The 20179-nt window shown below is 41.4% G+C and overlaps 1 protein-coding gene across 3 annotated transcripts in view; it reads left to right on the forward strand.

Moving 5' to 3' along the window:
* The window catches only part of VPS13B (vacuolar protein sorting 13 homolog B), a 1337220-nt gene that overhangs the window by 230646 nt on the left and 1086395 nt on the right, over positions 1 to 20179 (forward strand). For all 3 annotated transcript variants that reach the window (XM_077493096.1, XM_077493095.1, XM_077493097.1), the window contains 2 exons: positions 2793 to 2987; positions 8788 to 8912. In XM_077493096.1, the coding sequence (XP_077349222.1) occupies positions 2793 to 2987; positions 8788 to 8912 (320 nt within the window). The remainder of the gene's footprint in view (positions 1 to 2792; positions 2988 to 8787; positions 8913 to 20179) is intronic.

Here is a 20179-nt window from a genome sequence, read left to right on the forward strand (position 1 = left end):
AACTGAAAGCTGTGATGTTCCCGCGCTGTGATCAAACAGGCGGCGGAGACGGCTTGCCTGCACTATAGCGTGATATAGCTCTTCATGATGGGCGCACCAGGGGCGGGGGGCGGAGCCCCGCCCCCTACCCTGGCCCCGCCCCATTTTCGGCTCCATTATCGGCCGTTTTTCTCTTTCGGCAAATTGCCGAAAAGGGCATTTTCGGCCGATATGTTTCGGCGGCCGAAATTTCGGTGCATCCCTACTTACCTGCTCTGTGCAACAGTATTGCACAGAACAGTCCCTTACCTCCTCTTTTTCAGTCCCCCACCAGCACTGTTTGCTTCTCCTTCCACCAGTGCCCTCTCAGAAAGCCATGTGCATGCGCTACCAAGCTGCACAATTTTGGTAAGCCACACCTCCGCTACCTTCTTACAAGAGTTTAAAAGACAGCAGCATAAACCCATGGCTTCTACCGCTCTCCTGTGAGACCAGGAGGAGAGAGCAGAGGTGCTGCAGCTGGGACATCGCTGGATCGGTATCATAGTCAGGTAAGTGTCTTGGGATGGGGGTGGGTAGATTAGGTGGTGGGGAGATTTTTACTTTAATGCAGATAATGCATTAAGGTAAAAAAATCTATTTTGAGACTAGAACCATATTAAAATGATGGTAAACTTTCCACCAAAAAAAAAAAAAATCTCCCTGCAAGGTAATACCAGAATGTGCTAGTATGCATGGCGCGCTATCGCCACTGAGAGGGCTTCCATCTTCACCTGGCCTTCCTTTCAGGTTCACATGCTCCAGGTGCTTGAATGGCTGAGCTGCAACGAAGTCATTCCTGTTCATGAGTACGGGAGTGATGGCTGCAGCACAAAGCTCTAAAGAGATGGCATTAGTATGTAGTCCCTTCAAAGCGCATGCATCGGGGACGTCGCCAGTTTCCACTGAAATATCTCCTAAACGGTGCACATTTAGGGAGATATTCATTTTGCCTACAGGTAAGCTTTATTATATGCCTACCTGTAGGTAAAAGTACCAGAAAAGCATTTACTATGGCAGCTTCCCAGCACATATGCCCAACTATGAGCATTGTCATCTCTCTGTACGCCAACTTAACCACTTGCCGCCCATCCACCATAAATGAGGAAGGGTCGGTGCTGCTCTCATTCTGGGACGACGTCACATGACGTCGCCCCAAAGCAGCCCCAGACGCAGGGGCGCACTGCTCGTTCTCTGTAAAGAGCAGATGACGCGGCTCTTTAACCATGTGATCGGCTGTGTCCAATCACAGCCGGTCACATGTAGATGTAGATGTGGAAGTACCCGTAATCGGCATTCCTCGCCTCACATGGGACAGTGTGTGTGGCGAGAAGAGCCGATCAGAGTCATCTCCTCGCAGGGGACACCAGGACAGGTATTTGGGGCACTGATTATCAGTGCCCTGATTACAGTAAAGTGCCATCAGTGCCCATTAATGATGCCTGTCAGTGCTGCCTATCCATGCCGCCCACCAGTACCACCCATCAGTGCTGCCTATCGGTGCCACATATCAGTGCTACCTATCAGTAAGTGCCGCTTCATCAGTGCACATTAGTGAAGGAGAAAAAATTATTGTTTACAAAATTTACTGACGGAAACTAAGAGAAGCTTTTTTTTTTTTTTTTTGTTTTGTTTTTTCTTCAGAATTTTCGATCGTTACGTAAAAAATAAAAAAAACCAGCAGTGATTAAATGCCACCAAAAGAAAGTTCTATTTGTGTGAAGAAAATGATAAAAAAAACTCATGTGGTTAGTGTTGCATGACCGTGCAATTATCATTCAAAGTGCGACAATGCTGAAAGCTGAACAATGGCCTGGACAGAAAGGGGGTAAAAGTGCCCAGTATTGAAGTAGTTAAATTTGGTCATAATTGTTGCAAGTTTACTTGGGCTACTTTCACACTGAGGCGTTTTGCAGGCGCTAAAGGGCTAAAAATAGTGCCTGAAAATGCCTCCCCTGCAGCACCAGTGTGAAAGTCCGATTGTTTTCACACTGGAGCTGTGTGCTTTCAGGGCGTTAGAAAAAGTCTTGCAAGCAGCATCTTAAAGGCGGTGTACACAACGCTCCTTCACTGCCCCTGCCCTTGATATCAATGGCCACCGCTGCCAAAGTGCCTGCAAAGTGCTTCAGCAGCGGCACTTTTAAACCTTTTATTCGGCTGCTAGTGGAGGTTAAAAGCACCCGCTAGCAGCCGAAAGCGCCGCTATAACAGCAGAAAAGCACTGCTAAAATTAGCAGAGCCTTACCGCTAGTGCTGCTCCAGTGTGAAAGTAGATATTGTAAACCGGTGGTAACTTTTTGAATCAGTCGCAGGCATAGTAACAGCTTCTAAAAGTTGCGGAACTACTTAAATCTGGTGCACATGTCAGCACTGGTACCCAAACTAGTGCAAAACTTTCACAATTTAGGCACAGGCCATGCTAAAGGGGTCATACCGCTAATAACAGAAAAAAAAACTGCTCTAAAAGGCACCATACTGCAAGAAAGGTGTCAACATTGAATTCCCCCCATAGGCTTGTTGTGTGTAGAGCTGATATTGCTCACCAGACCTAGAAACATTTCTTTGGCAAAATGACCTGTCTTGGCTCAGTAATGTTATTAGTTTCTAGTTCTCTAATCAGATTAGTGTGCAAAATAACTTCCCTGTGTGCAGGTAACAGGGTACACTTTAAAGCATTTGATAAATGTGGTATTAGTTTTGGCAGCCTGCTTTTTTACTTACCCAGTGGTGCTTTTAACAGGATGAATTAAGTGTGTGTGTTTTTTTCTTTTTAGCATTCCGCGGGTACTTTAAACACAACAAGTTTTCAGCCAATACGACCTCTGCCTGCCATCAGAGTACTTGCTGACAAAATCAACTTTGAGCATTCGGTGCCAATGTATGCAGAGCAATTAGTTCAGACAGTAAGCAGCCTGAGCCAGCCCTCAGATAACCTACTGCACCACTGCTATGCACACTGCTACCTGAAGGTAAGGTGCCTCACTGTTTACTTATGATCTGTTCAGAATTTCAGTACCTGGTCTACCCTATATTGTATTGCCCTTATATATATTTATAAGTGTCTGAGCTGCCTGTAGCAGCCAGGCAAACCTTCCCTTTCCTTTTTAGACTTTCTTTTTATTTTATGGAGAATGCAACAGAAGATACTGTAATATGCACATTTTAGTGGGAAAAACCACAAGTGGCCAGAAAATAATTTGGAATTATGGGAGTAATATCCAAGGTGCATAACTGTCCAGGAGCTTGCTCTGGCCTCCAAGCTCCACCTCTAAATATAATATTACTTTTAAACTGACCTTTTAGGCAATCTGTCATGAAGCAAGTTACCTGTGTGTTAAAGTGGAAGTAAACCCATCGATTTAAACAGTTAAAAAAAAAAAAAAAAGGCATGCCGGGAATGCAAACTGCACATTGGTTATGCTCTCAGCCAAACTATCAAACCATCCAATGGCTGGTGTCATAATGAATCACATGTGCAGTACCATAGCAGTTGAAGATTAAACAGAGGCAAAGATGGCAGCTTCCTTGGCTGAAAACGATAGGGGAGTTTACTTCCACTTTAAGCCTCTGTTTAAAGGTGGCATGCTAGAATTCCCTCAGGCTGTATTGTTTAATGGCCTTGAGGCTGGATATGTCAGTTTTCCTTCCAAAATTGCATTGCTGCTCAGGAACTTTATGCATCTAGAATTCAAGAGATTGCCAACTTCTATTTTAGGCTGTTGACACAAGTCATTTGTTAAGTTCTACAATGCTGATAGATGCTGTGATGGTCCCAATGTGTAATGAAATGGCTATTAATAAAAGTAAAAAAAAAAAAAACATTAAACACGCACATGGTATATGCGTCTATGCAGGTATGCATTCATGTATTTTGAAGTCTGCTTTTTTTCATTACTGTTACAACACGTATCAGCCATTTGCAGGTTTAAGATTCAATTACAATAAAACCTTGAATTGCAAGCATAATTTGTTTCAGAAACATGATTGTAATCCAAAGCACTCATATATCAAAGCAAATTTCCTAATTAACTAGTTTGTATAGGTAAAAGAGGATCAGCTCCGCCCTTTTTTCTTGATTTCGAAGTATAAAACTTTTATTTTTTAGCTTTAGGTAGAGAAGTTTTTTTTTTTTTTTTTAAGCTTTCTGTGTTATGTGCACCCTCTAAAACTCTATTTAGTTTTATAAAAACCAGCAAGTGCCGGTGCTGTATATCTGATACTTTTTTGTGATCACAATCTAACACATTTCATGTTTTATTTTTCTTACTTTTCAAATTTAACATGTATAATTAGTTACTTAGTGATAGGAGAAATATTGATGTAAACATAGAACTAAATTTATCACGATAATTTTATAGCTTTTTAATAAGCTTTAAAGCGGAGTTTCAATCGTTTGTAAGTTTATTAAAAGTCAGCAGCTACAGAAAGTGTCGCTGCTGACTTTTAACAAACAGACACTCACTTGTCCCACGGTCTGGCGATGTGGCCGCCCAAAGCCTCGGTTCTCTCCCCCTCTTGTCCGCAGCGCTGTCATTACAAGTGTGGGCACCCGGCTGTGACAGAGGGCCTACATGCTCAGGCTTGACCTTTTTACTATTAATATATTTGAAGAATTTTTGGGGGTTTGTCCTACTATCTTTTGCAATCTGTCTTTCATTTTGAATTTTTGCATCCTTGATTTTCTTTTTACATATTCTGTTATATTCTTTGTAATGGTTAAATGACACTAGCGTTCCTTCATTTTTATATTTTTTAAAAGCTCTTTTTTATAGTTTATAGCTTTTTTTTACTTTGGCCGTGAGCCACATCAGTTTTATTTTTAGCCTTTTAAACTTATTGCCCATGGGAAAATACTTTGCCCTGTGATCACAAAAAGTCTTTTTGAAGAATTCCCATTTCTGTTCTGTGCCCATTGATGCCAATATTCTCTCCCAGTCTAGGTCCTGGCGAGCAGCCCTCATCCTTGGAAAATTGGCTCTCTTGAAATTAAGTGTTTTTATCTTTCCCATATGTGATTTTTGCTTACAGCTAACAACAAATGAAATCATGTTATGGTCACTGCTACCCAGGTGTTCCTTTATATGAACATTAGTAATACGTTCTGCATAGTTTGAGATTACCAGGTCCAACAGAGCATCATTCCTAGTTGGGACCATAAAATTGTCCCGTAATAGGTTTATGAATTTTTGCCCTTTAACTGTCCCAGCAGTGCCATTACCCCAGTCAATTTCTGGGTAGTTAAAATCTCCCATTATTATCACTGTCTCAGCCCTTGCAGCCCTTTCTATCTGTGCAAGGAGCTGAGTCTCCACCTCCTCATTAACATTGGGTGGTCTATAACAAACTCCAATGATTAACTTTGAACTACGCACATCTGTATGCAGTTCCACCCATAATGCTTCAGACTCATCACACTCTCCGTCCACCGGGTCCTCTTTCACACTCGCTTTGAGATTACTTCTCACATACAAACAGACCCCTCCACCTTTCCTTTTTACTCTGTCTTTCTGAAAGAGTGCATAGCCAGGAATATTAATAGCCCAGTCATGTGAGGAATGAAGCCAAGTTTCAGCAATACCGATTACATCATAGCTCTCCTGATGCACCAGAGCTTCCAACTCGCCTATTTTGCTTGGCAGACTTCTGGCATTGGTGAACAAACATTTTAATGCATTAATATATTTTGACCGGTCACATACTATCCTCTTGGGTGTTCCAAGATTACAGCTAGGACTTGCTACTATATTTACCTTGGGTTTATGTGCTTTGGTTACCCTACCACTAATGCCCCTAATATTACCCTCTGGAATATGCTCCACGCTATCTCTTGGCCCTCCCCCCCATTGCCTAGTTTAAAAACCTCTCTAAATTTTGGCCATCCTTAAGCCCAGCTGATCTGCACCCTCCTCATTTAGGTGCAGTCCATCCCTTCTATAGTATAGCTTATCGACTGAGAAGTCGTCCCAGTCCTCCAGGAATCCAAACCCCTCCTTACTGCACCAGCTCTTGTGCCACTTGTTTACTTCCCTAATCTCCCTCTTCCTTTCTGGTGTGGCTCGATGTACCGGTAGTATTCCTGAGAATACTACCTTGGAGGTCCTTTTCCTTAATTTAGCTCCCTCTCTGTCCTCCTAAGAATTGAGTCCCCTACCACCAGAATCTGTCTTTCCTTTCCCTTCGCTCCCCCCCCCCCCCCACTCTCACTGGAGGAGTTCTTCCCCTGGCAGCTAGGAGAATCCCTCAGCTCCAGCAGTGCTGATCCCTGACTGGGACCACCGGTCAGGGACCGGGTTTTTTTTGGTTTCTTTCTGTATTATCTCCTGGACAGGAAGCAATATGAAACTTCTTCAATGGTCTACAGACCTCAAAAAGAAAAAAAAAAACTGACAGAGGTCTTAACCATTTCCATCAATTTTTGCCTAACAAATCATTGTTTGAATTATTTATACTAGATAAGATATCACATAGTTCCCTGAATACTATTTATGCCATGTGCCTCTCTCTGTAGAGTCAGGATATTAGGAATATAAAAGAACACTCTACATTGTGACCTGCCTCATCTGAAATATACATACAGGGCTCTTGACCATAAAATATGGACTATGATGGCTTAGTGCCTAATAATTTTTTTTATTTTTTTTACCATAGTATACTAGATAATGGATCACATATGTCATAAGTGCATTGCATGTGAGCAATTGCTGTACTCTCTTGCATCCTGGGTTGATATTAGGATGTGTGGCAGACAGAGAACAAGTTGTCTACCCAGAATCCTTTGCTTCCATTCTAAGTAGCTGTAGAATAAAGTCTTTCAATACATTCAGAAACCAGTGACCTGCAACGTGAAGGAAAACGTTCTATTCAGAATTTCACATCATGATCCCAAAAATATATATTTTTTGACCTGTAAAGGGCAACAAAGAACTATATCCACAGATCATTGCGGTATGTAGTTAAAACATCAAAGACCTTGAATGAAGTCGTCACAAGGAAGCATAAATGCTCATGTGTAGGAGGGTATGGAACCAATTATGGACCCCAACAGGTCGTTCTAGGACAGATGTGCAGAGCAATACTGTATAAGACATCCCCAATGTGATAAATCAGCAACACTATACTTGCACAATGGGAAGTTAAAGAGTGAACTCTAGTGATTTGAATGCCATATATTAGAGGAACACTCTAGCCTGACATGAAAATTAGATTTTAATTAGGGATGTCACTACTTCAGTAGCCTGGATGAAGGCGTAACATTCATTTTGATGATTGTTCACAGACTGCAGTTTTGCCAAAAGGAAAGTGAGTAAACCTTGTGGGAAGTGGTGGCTGCATTCGTTTTCTTTTTTCCGTTTTTTTCTCCTTTACTTTTTTCCCTCATTATTTTTCCATTTGCATAATTTCTACTGTAGCCTGACAACGGCAGAAATTATGCAAATTCTGTATCTATGCAAATTCTGTATCTATGGAGAAGGCATGTTTTAGGACTAAAGAACACCTACCTCTCCTCTCATCACCATACAATGAAGGTGTTCTGTTTACAGACCTGAACTGGGCTGATGTAACACTTGAGCAAACACTGCAAAGTGTATGGGATCTTGAAATTTTACTGAATTTCTAGCAGTAACAACCTGTACTTTTTAATTTTTTATTTAGCCAACAGCTATACTAAAACGCTTTCATTGGTATGTTTAATGGGCCAAAAGAAAGCTAGTAGGAGCAGTTTGTTACATTTTACATACACTTTAAAATAAATAATTGAAAATGAATGCAAGATAGGTGTCTTTATTGACTTTGCTTATAAAAATAGAGGTTTTAGGTGGTCATACTGTCTGCAATACCTAATTGAATCATTGATCTAGGGGAAATATCTGGGTGATGAAAAATTTTAGACTTCACTGGTTGCATGCTTGTTCCAGGGCAGATGACAAACCTGGAACCTGCAGCCTTAAAACATTGGAGAAATACTTGTTTGCATATTTCCTTATTTATTTATTAACTGTAACCTTGACAAACCACATTCAGATGACACCTGGTATTTCTGCCTATCAGGAAAACAGATCCAAGGTAGGATTGTGAACTCCCACCTCTCTGATTGTCTATAACATTGAGCGGTATGGTTCTATAGTCCTCAGAAATCAATGTAATTAGTACAGTCAGCACAACCAGAGAGCACAGGAAGTTATCAGCTCACACGTTTTCCAGCAAGATCAACAGCTATTTTTGAACACATCAAACAGACCTAACAAAACTTGTTCAATGGTATGTTTATCAGACCAAACGACAGAAGTTAGTTGTCAGGTTTTATATTCACTTTAGCCTGATATTGCTAAGAAATTAGAAGTTGCCTTAGCTTTAGATCAGGGTTCTCCAAACTTTGTAAACATAAGGCCAGTTTATTGTCATTCAGACTATAGGGGGGCCGGACTGGGGCCAGCGGGAGTGGAAATTTTCCTTGCATCAGTGGGAGTAAACATTGCCACATTTGGTATTGGGGGGGGGGGGGGGGAGTAGTGCCCCATCGTTAGTATAATTGGGGGGAAATGATGCCCCATTGTTGTCAGTGGTAGAAATGGTGCCCCCTTGTTGTCAGTTGGCAGAATCGTTTCTCATGTTAATGGGAGGAAGGGCCGGATAAAGGCAAGCAAAGGGCTGTTTCCAGCCCTCGGGCCACAGTTAAGAGAATTCAAGCTTAGATCATACAAGCTTGTGATAACACACTAAAGCTACAATCGATAAATGGGTATAATATGTGTTTGATCTATTTTGCAGGTGTTTGGCTTCCAAGCTGGCCTCACTTCTATTGACAGTAAAGGATCTTACTGCAGCCCTGTCCCAGTTATCCCTGCATTTAGTACAGCTTTGTATGGAAAACTCCTGAGATTGCAGCAATACTGGTAAGACGTGTTTTTTTTTTATTCCTCTTATGATTTTGGGGAAAATTAAGTAATTGCTTTTAATGTTATTTTCAAAATACTTATTAGTGTCATTACATTTTCTGGAATTCTATTTAGAAGGTGTGTAATTCCTGCCCTGCTGAGGTGCCTCCTGCACACCATCCAATAAAACACTGACATGTATATTTTAGAGACTGATTGCTTGCTAGGTGCTGAAGATATGCAACTCCTTGGATTTTATTTCCTCTTCTGTAATTCTAGACATTTTAAAGTCTCTTCTCTCTGGTGACTACATTTGTACCCAGCTACTCAAATATTTACAATAGCCGCAGAGCACCAAAATCTGGTCATCATGGAGTGAAGTTCTGTTCAATAAAGGCCTCAATACTCGAATTTTGCTAATTACCAAAAAGGTGCTTTTTTTTTTTTTTGGGTGTCTTTTCATAGGAGCAATTAAATGCACAAATGACAACATGGCAGCATAAATAATTGGATGGAAGGAAATTTCAACTCTTCCTTGTTCTGTCCAAAAGAAAATGAAGTGTTGAATTTGGGGTACAGTCAAGTGAAAATGAAAAATATAGCCTTACATTGCACTGATTGATGTACATGTATGATAGAAGAAACAGAAGAGGGCAGCCCAAGCTCTAACTTTGAAGCTTAAGTCAGTATATACGGTACATAATGCTGTGAATCTGGGTTCACATGGTGCTTTGGTAGACAAAGTAAACAAACATAGTTTAGTCTCTACTAATAGTTTACTACTTTTTCAGTCAGCACAGTTCAGTTTTCACACTTAATTTGGATGCGGCTTACAGCAGGGGTCCAGTGCGTCCCTGTTCTCCTAATATTATTGTAGAAAATACCCTATTTACAGTGTCAATGGGCACTCATGTGACTCGTCTGATCTCTCCTCCTCCCCTCCCAGCTGACATCAGCGGCCACTCCCACTGCAGTGCTGGGAGTGGGGAAGAAGAGCTCCAGCAGGTCAGGCACTGTAAATAAGGTATTTTCTTCAGTGTTCCATAAAGACACACACTGGACATTATGTAATCTATTTACAGAGCCGATTAAATGATTTTACACTGACTTTAACTAGGGTTTATTTTGGGGATTACAGAGATGCAGACTCCTGAGCTGATGGAGGGAGAGGGGGAGCGAAGACAGGGGACAAATAAGACATCCCCTGAAAATAAGCCCTAATGCATTTTTTGTAGCTAAAATTATTATAAGACTCTGTGTTATTTTTGGGGAAACACGGTAAGTACCTTTTTCCTAATTGATATACAGTTGTCACATGACCCAAACCATTCCCAGTCTGTAAGGAAAGATGAGCACGAGGAGCTTCTAGTCTTCTGCTGCTGGTCACATGTTCAAAAAAACAGTTTTTGGAATACAGGGTAAATATAAATACTTTGTTTAGGTAATAAAAAAAAAACAACAAGCAAAGGTACTTAAAGAGGAGCTGCACCGAAAAAAAAAATATTAAAAGCCAGCAGCTACTAATATTGCAGCTGCTGACTTTTAATAATATCACACTTACCTGTCCCAGGTTCCAGCGATGTCGGCGGCAGATGACGAGCGATCGCTCGTCTCGCTGCAGCCACCGCCGCCATCCTCTGTCAGGGAATCGGGAAGTGAAGCATGAGGGCTTCACTGCCCGGTTCCCTACTGCGCATGCGCGAGTCGCGCTGCGCTGGTTCCCCGCTGTGTCTCTGGGAACTGTGTTTCCCAGAACACAACGGGGGGGCGGAGCGATGCGGGGGTCTGCGGCGGTCTGGCCGGAAGTGGGTGCAGTTACCTGGATTATCCAGGTAACTGCACCCCCCTCCCCCCCGAAAGGTGCCGATTGTGGCACCGGAGGGGGGGAGGGATAATACTAGCGGAACTTCCCCTTTAGGGTGAAGAACCGCTTTAAATTTAATGAAAAGTGTCCCTGATTTAAAATTGCTGAATTGAATGGTTGGATGAATGAACTCCATTGAGTGAATGGGTCCATCCTATGAACTCCACTGAACCTCCTCCATTCACAGAGCACTTTCACTCATAGAAGCTATAGGAAACGGGTTGAAAGGGTGAGCATAGTCGGCACTCTTGACCAGTACCTGTGACAGTTTCAATGCTTGTATTACCACCTGCAGCACCAGAAGATTATGCCTTCAAGGGTATGGGTGGCAGAGGACTTCAGCTTTCAACTAAGAGAGCTGGCATCAGCACAAGGGACACATCAATAAATGTAACTACTGTCCCTTGTGCTGATTTAAAAAAATAAAAATACAACTTGCCAACCTAAACATAGGCTTTAACATTGAGCATACATTTATATGGAAGTATTGGACTATTTCACTGTACGTTTGAAGCAATGGTTTGTGCAGGGTCCGACAGGCTTTGGTTGTGGCACCTATTTCTTCCATGTCTCAAAACCACCCCAGTTACACTGATGACATACCAGCTTTTAAAGGTAAATTATAACATGAGCAGGTCATATTTTTTCCTGTTTTATCTGTAATTTCCCATCATGGTTGCACAGTAACATAATCTGCATGTGAGAGAAACTACACTCGGTACGTTCCTTCCACACGTCTTCTTTCTGTTTGCCACAAGAGATCTCCTCACCATATTCTGTATCTGTCAGCAATGCTGACACCTCTGCTGTAAACCTAAACAGCGCAGCGCACCTCTCTGTTATGTAAACTCCACAATAGCAACGCAAGAGTAATAAAGTAGAAAAATAAATGAGTGCAACAGCAGTCTGCTTAAATGAAGTGTAGTTTGAAGTGAATAAAACTCCAGATGAAACACATCAAATAGCACTTGAACTAAATCGAAGTCAGCGTGAGCGCTGAGAGCTTCATTGAAGTCATGCAGTGAGTGAGAATTAGTCTGCTAGAATAACCTGGTAATGCCATTAAACTCTGAGTCACTCTTCAGAATTATACCACCTGCTTTATTTGCCGTTTCAGATTTTACATCTCTCCCTCTAACAGTACACACATGATGCTACATATGTTTTTCCTTTTTCTTTAAAAGGTTGGGGGGGAGCTTGCAACGCAGGCTGATGTAGCTTTTTTTTTTTTTTACTTTTTTTCTTTTATTATAAAAAAAAGACATTTTATGAACTGTTATGGAATCCCTCAGGTGGTATGTTTTGAGTTAACAGCGAAAATCCCAACTTTATTTCTGACATAAATCAGCTTTGGAGCGTTCAGATTGTGCGGCATAGTCCTGCACACATTCTGCTTTAAGCAGTTGCGATGCTGCGGCCCACAATTCGTTTTTCATTATTAACTAGCACAAAGCAAACGTGACATTTTGGTAAACAGGCCTATGTGAAAATATTTTGTCTCTCTGTACTTCGTGCAGATTTGTTTTCAGTCGGGGAGGGAGATGTTATTTTTTATGTTTGTTGTTGAATGGCCCTGGCATCTGTGTTTTATGGTTTATTGCATTCAAATGTTTGTGATTTTGATTGTTTTAGTCTTTTGCTTTAATAACGCCCACAGACTTGGGGATTTGTTTTCCGTGCATTGGTTTGACAAGAATATAACTAAATATGGCCTTTTATTTAACAAAAGATAAAAGACAACTGTTTCCCTTTTTAGTACAGTGATGCTCGTAGGCTTGTTAGATTGGAGTAATGACAACTGGGTAAATGCCATTTCTTTATTGTTCTTTGGGCAACATAAAGATAGTTCTGGGACAAGATGGTTATACTACTGCCTACAGGAGACTGAAAATTAGCAACAAAACTTAAGTGAATAAGTGTCTTTTCTGCTTAAAAAAGCAGCATAACCCTTACTACAAAGCCTCCTACTTCTATCAAGGTCCTCCATTTACTGCAGAGTCAGAGAGCTCATTATGTAGATTTCCAGGTCTGCTGATCCTCGGCATACCCTCGGAGGCTGGAGACCCCACTATGTAGAAGATGCAGGGCAGGTCTTTAATGTGGCTTATAGGCCTAAGACCCCGCCACACCCACTAGTGAAACCCCGATCCTGAAGACTTCTTGGCTCATTTGCCCACCAGAGAAGACAAAGACTGCCTGGATGGAGCATGTTCTCCTGGATCCTGCCTAGGTCCTGCCTGGCACTCTCCAGCTTGTCTGTGTTATGAGGCTGCAGGCTGCCTTCCCCACCGCTGCTTTGCTATGTTAAGATCTTTGCCTTTTATGGGAGCCTGGTATTATTGCTTTGGTTACCCCAACCAGGGTTGGCACCATAACTCCAGTCGTGTAGGTCATTTTGAAATTGGTGCCCAGCACCTTTGTGTCACCACACTTTTTGTGAAACCACATGCATGCACCACCTTCTCAGCCATCTTGTCCTCTCCTAAGTCGATCCACCACCACAATTCTTGCAGGATAATTATCCATGGGCACCCTGCTGCTGTACAATGACAAGGTTGCAGATGGTCAGATTTCCTTCCCTGCTCCCTGAAGTTGCTCTGTAAGTACCCCTTGTGAGACCTGTGCATTTGTACTTGGCAGTATGGCAGATCATAGGCAGAATAGAGCTGCACGATTCTGGCAAAAATGAGAATCACAATTTTTTTGCTTAGAATAAAGACCACGATTCTCACAGTTCATCTTTCACATTATACAAAAAAATTAGGCTAACTTTACTGTTACACTTTTTTTTTTTTAATTCATTAAAGTGTATTTTCCCCCCAAAAAATTGCATTTGAAAGACTTCTGTACAAATACAGTGCAGCATAAAATATTGCAACAACCACCATTATCTAGGGTCTCTGCAAAAAAAAAAAAATATATATATATATATATATAATGTTTGGGGATTCTAAGTAATTTTCAAAAAATAATGCTTTTAACTTGAAACTTCATTCCTTGTACTTTGTTCTTTAGATCAAATGTTTATGGTTGGCTCAGGGCTGAGTAATGTTGTGATACTTGGCATACTGCCTGTTTTTTTTTTTTTTTCGAAAGCTGTCAGCTTGAGCAGAGAATTCTCTGCATAGAAAGAATCTGGAAAATGCTTTGTTAAGATCGCAAGAGGAGAAATAGAAGAGCGATTTTGATTCCTAATGATTAATCGTGCAGCTCTATGGCAGAGGTCCTGCAGTGCCCTTGATTTGCTGTAGGCTGTGGGGTGACTTGCAGCGTTCCTGCTTAAGAGCCTTAAGCCAATAGATTGATTGGACACTTATATTTTATACAACCCCAATAAAATAAATTGCTAAAATATACATAAAATCAGAATGCAATGATTTGCAAATCTCTGAACCCCATATTTTATTCACACTAGAAAAAAATCTAAAACATATCATACATTTAACCCGACAAAATGTACCATTTTAAGAAAAAAACAAGGCAATTTTTAAATTGATGTCAGCAAAAAAGTGCCATGTTTACCATGGTGAAGCATCACCTCCTTTTTAAAGCTGAGTTCCGCCTGGGGAAAAAATAAAAAATTAAGTCTGCAGCTACACATATGGCATACTGTAGCTGCTAACTTTTAATATAAGGTTACTTACCTATCCAGGGAGCCCACGATGTCAGCACCCCAAACCAATCCATCCCTCTGCTCTTGGTGCAGGTGCCGGCATCCTTACTAAGGGAAACAGGAAGTGAAGCCTTGCAGCTTCACAGCCTGTTTCCTACTGCACATGCATGTGTCACGCTATGCTTTGTGGATGGTCCTGCTGTCTTCTGGGACCTGTGTGTCTCCTAGAGTGCAGCAGAGCGGGAAGGAGGAGGGGTCAGACATTGTATAGTCCACGGCACAGATTGCGGCAATTCTTTTCTTGGAAGTTGGAGCAGATACCTGGATTTCACAGGTATCTGCTCCCCCCTGTAAGCTGCCAAATGGGGCATTGGGAGGGGGGGGATGGGAATCTGATCTGTGGAGGTTCCATTTCTGGGTGGAACGCTTTAGCAAAACTCTGTAAATGTCTAGGACCTGAAGAGACCAGTTGCTGGTGTTTTGGAAGGGGCGTTTTGTCCCATTCTTGCCTGATCTAGTAAAGCTAGCCACTGAACCCTACCTTGTATTGGGGTGAGATGAGAGTACGGCGCTAATCCTATTAGGTTTCCATGCCTTTTATTTTTACTGATAAAGGATTCTAACTGCTGGACAGTCCTGGATCTTTGTTGTATTTTTAATTTCAAGTTGCACCATCTATTTTCAGTTTGTGAAAGTTCTGGACTGCAGACAGGCCAGTTATGCTCCTGGCGTCTTCAGTTTGGTATTGTCCTTCTGAAATATGAAAGGCCTTCCCTGAAACGACGTTGTTTGGATGGGAGCATATGCTGCTCTAAAAAATTGGGTATATTTTTCCACATTGATGGTGCTATTCCAGATTTGCAAGCTCTCCATTCCATACGCACAAATGCACCCCCATATGTGAGAGAATATAGGCTTTTTAACTGAGCACTGTTAGGCTGGAAGAGCCCTCTCCTCTTTAGGTTGGAGGATACTGCGCCCATGGCTCCTAAAATAATGTAAAATTTCAATTCTGACCACAGAATCTTATTCCAAATAGCAGCAGACAATTTTAAATGAGCTTTGGCCCAGAGAAGACAACTGTGTTAATGGATCATGTTCCGATATGGGTTCTTCTTTGCATGATAGAGCTTTAACTTTAATTTTTGGATGGCATGGTGAACTTTCTTTACAGGAAGTGATTTTTGGAAGTATTCCTGAGCCCATGCAGTGATGTCCATCACAGAATCATGCCCCTTTTAATACAGTGCCATCCAGTATTGTGTTTCAGCCTTATCCCTTGCACACAGAGTTCTCTAGATTCTTGGAATTTTTTGATGATATTATGCACTGGTAATTGATGATATCTTTAAAGTCTTTCCGATTTTACATTGATGAAAATTCTGAATTTGTTTGACAATTCATAGACGCAGCTTTTCACAGATTGGTGAACCTCTGCATATTTACCTCTGAATCACTCTGACTCTCTAAGATGCTCTTTCTATACCCAATTGTGTTACTGACCTGTTGCCACTTAATTAGTTCTTCCAGCTTGTTAGTACCACTAACCACCTGCCAGTTTTTCACAACTTTTTTGAGATGTGTTGCTAAAGTTGTACAGTTTATAGGTCACATTAAAGGTAGAAAACGTTTTGAAATGATCTACCGGTATCTTTGTCTCATTTTTTTTTTTTTTTTACATCACAGAAACCTGACATTTTACCAGAGGTGTGTAGACTTTTTATATCCACTGTGTGTATATATATAAAAGCATAGTATGTTCTTCTCTTGTGGGTCACAGGAGTGCCCTTACTTTTGCACTCCTGTGACCTAGAATCAGCCCAAGCGCAAGCTAAAGTCTTCTGTTGGCTAACATCACAGACCTAATCCAGTCACAGAGAGGATATTGACAATAATGTCGGGACCCACCCAAATTCCTGATTGGCAGCTGGTTTAGTGTCTCGGCATGCTACAGAGAGCTTAAGCCAGCCACTCCCACCCCTCACAGCCCATCACTCATATGAGCGCAGGTTGGGCAGTCACTGCTCTCTACTCAGAGCAGACCCGTGACTGCAATCCGGTTCAGCAGTCATGTAATTGCTCAGTTCTCAGTCTTAGAGGTGGCAGAGGACAGCTTTGAGCATCGGATAAATCCTGCATTTTCCTTTTAAATTAATTAGTTTAAATGTAATGAATTCATTGCTTGCTGGTTTTGATAAGGTGCAGAATGAAGGGAAGGTGTTACTGGGCCTTTTGCTTTCACTAGATTGCATTTGTCTGCCCTGCTAGGAGTCTAACATGCCTGGTCTTATCTCATGTCACTTCCTTGTTTGTTTTAAGGGTTACACCATACAATAGCTTTCATTAAGCCTTATCTCTCAGGATGAATGATGAAAAAATGTTTACACTCATGCTGACATCCTTTGCTTTGGTCAGATAAGTTGTAATTACTGAGGTACCAGATCAGTTGTATGAGCCTTTTGTGAACTTCCAGAAACACTGAAGAACATCAAAGTGAAGATCAGATTTTGCTGAGATATGTGCAGTGTGTAGGATAACAGTAAATGATATGTACAGCTCAGTATGGAACAGTGTAGCTTCTGTTGGTTCACTTGATATCAGAGATAGCTTCCTGCTACCTGAATTGTTTTTGCATATGGTGATTGTCCAACACCTTCTAAAGAAAGTGTAGATGTAATGGTGTCAGCATTACTCCTTGTGCTGGCCATGTAATTCATGTACACTGACACTTCAGCTGGCCATAGATGAATCAAAATTTGGATGGTTCAGCAGGGACCTGACAAATTTTTATCCATCTATGGCTGTTTCTGAGAAGTCAATCTAATGATCAACTTCTCATAAATGGGCTTGTTGGTAAATATTTGTTCGATCAGCACTGCAGTGCTGATCATTGTGTTCTGACGGCAGGGAAGTCCTCGCTGTCAGAATAAAATAGCACAGTGGGGATGATTCCTCTATTTACCTAGCCTGTTTGGATGGGGGAATCTGTACAGCTTTTTTATTTATTCTATATATATATATATATATATAATTTTTTTTTTTTTCAATCCGCACACTGGCTGATCGGAAATACAAATCACCCATGTATGGTCAGCTTCAGGGCCCATTCACACCATTGCATCAGTCTACGCTGAAAAAAAAAAAAAAAAAGTCATAACGTGATGCCTTAAAATTTAACACTGCAGTTGTTGTTTTTTTATGCATGTTAAGAGCATTTACAGCATTATAGTGTGAATATGCCTTTAGGTTGCCAATAAGTATCATGATAATACGTCATTGAATTGAGGATCACATGCAAAAGTTGGCTTTGTCAGAAAACTGACTCGCTGGTGTTTTAGAGATTGAACGCTTGAAGCAAAAAGAGTTAAACTTTCAGAGGGATATACCTTACCTTTCTTTGACTCCCTATTTCTCTGTTCAGCCGCCGAGAGTAAAAGCAAAGTCCTGTGCAAGCTATGAGTCATTGCAGCTGTAAGCCAGTATGGGGCTATGGACTCACCTAGTGACAGTGGTGATTAAAGTATAACTACAAGCAAAACCTTTTTTTACTAATAGATAGAGTGGAGAGTGATTTGAACACCTATCAGGTTTTTTTTTGTTTGCTGTCTGTGCCCCCATAACACCCCTTTCACACTGAGGGCGTTTTGCAGCCGCTATAGCGTTAGAAATAGCGCCTGCAATCCGCCCTCAAACTGCTGCTCCATTCACTCCAGTGTGAAAGCCCAAGGGCTTTCACACTGGAGCGGTGTGCTGGCAGGACGTCAGGAAAAGTCCTGCCAGCAGCTTCTTTGGAGCGGTGAAGGAGCGGTGAATTCACGGCTCCTCCACTGCTGCTCCCCATTGAAATCAATGGGGCAGCGCTGCATTACCGCCAGCAAAACGCCGCTATTGCGGCGTATTGCGGGAGTTTTTAACCCTTTCTTGGCTGCTAGTGGGGGCTAAAAGCACCCCGCTAGTGGCCGAAATGCGCTGCAAATCAGACAGTAAAACACCGCTAAAAATAGCAGCGTTTTACCGCCGACGCTATGGGCGGCTTGGTGTGAGATCCATCTTAGGGTGATTCAACTTCTCTCTTTGTCCTGTTTACCATTATCTTTGAAAGTAAAATTTAAATAAAATCCCCAAATTTTGGGTTATCCCCAGAAACATAATAGAGGAAGAATGTTCCAATGGGGACACTAGTTCTGATGACCTGGGGGGGCCCCAAGAAATTCCTTTACTTTGCAGGGATTTCCTCTCACTTCATATTTTGGCTATGGGACAGAAAGTGACGGGAAAGTGATGGCAAAAAAAAAAACCTGTCAGGTGTTATAATAATCCCTTACTCTATCCAAAATGAAAAAAAGAGTTTTGCCTTAAGTTCTACTTTAACTTAACTGTCTCATGCTTCTCCATACCCAGAAGACCCAACATTTCCTTTGATTCCAGGTGCAGAACAGAGAAGTGGGGAAATGAAGGCAGTTAGGAAAGGTAAGCACATGCTGCTGGGGTTGAAGGATATTACAGCAAGGTCTGTTAGTTTACCCTGAATGGCATACCACAGCTTTGCTCCAAGGTTACCTTTAATAGAACAGATTTCTCATTAAAAGCAGTAAGCAACAAGTTATCTACCTGTTTGATTAACACCACACGTCTGGACCGGATGTGGCAATTTTACCTGACTTTTGTACATGTGGGTACATAGTGAAAGGATTGTTGCATTTTCTGTTTTGAAAAGGGAAGGTTTGATCTGGAAACATAAAAAAAAAGACAGAGTAGTCCATCTAGTCTGCCCTTTTTTTTTTTTTGGGTGGGGGCAAAGGGGTTTGTTTTTTATTGTATTTATTTTTTTTTTTTTTTTACTTTGTCTGCTTAATGAGCTATGTTTATCCCAAGCATGTTTGAAGCCATTTACAGTCTCATTGCCTTTTGATGGTAGTTTATTCCAAGTATCAACTACCCTTTCAGTGGAATAGTACTTTCTTAGTTTAGGTCATGTCACGTGTTCTTGATTTTGGTTTTATATTGGAAAAAAACTGCCTTCCTGAACCTTATTCACCCCCTTGATGCATTTAAATGTTTCAATCATGTCTCCCCTTTCCCTTCTTTCCTCCAAGACTGTACATATTAAGTACCTGAAGTTGCTCTCGATAGGTTTTATTTCTCAGGCCTTTCACCATTATTGTTACTCGTCGCTTCTCAATATTTTTTTTGTAAGTGAGGTCTCCAGAACTGGACACCTGCTGGTGATCCCTCTAGTGATGCATCCTAGAATTCTGTTCACCTTTCTCACTGCCTGGTTACACTGCTTGCTCATTTTGCAATCATCTGAAATAAGTACCTGAAATATTTTTCTTCTATAGTGCTGGCTAACACTGTACCCCCAATGCTTTTCTGGCATTCATGCTGATTCTTTACAACAACAAATGCACGCAACACTTTGCTGTGGCACATAGCCAAGAATAAAAACTATTTCATCCCGGTCTGTATATGCATGTTTTGCTTCACCTCACTGTCCTAGTGGGCCCTGCTAACTTTGATTTTTTTAATCGACTTTTCTCCAGCCAGGTAGAAACATATCAGCCAAACAATGAATGCATCCTGTTCAATGTAGTCATTGTTCTTGTATACAACAGCTGGCAGTGGAGAATCCTCCATCCACACTGTTATCATGAAAAGGAGACTCGATTGATTTGGGCTTAAAGAGAAAATAAAGCCATGTATGGCAGGTCTTGTACATACATTTGAACTCTGCAAAGTGGGAAGTAAAAGCTGTGTAGACCGTATAGCTGACCAAGAAACAGGTGAGGAAATATCTCTATCCAGCCT

This window comes from Lithobates pipiens, unplaced genomic scaffold (genome assembly GCF_037356315.1).
Source record: "Lithobates pipiens isolate NorthernLeopardFrog02 unplaced genomic scaffold, aLitPip1_a1.2 Scaffold_19, whole genome shotgun sequence".
NCBI lineage: Eukaryota > Metazoa > Chordata > Amphibia > Anura > Ranidae > Lithobates > Lithobates pipiens.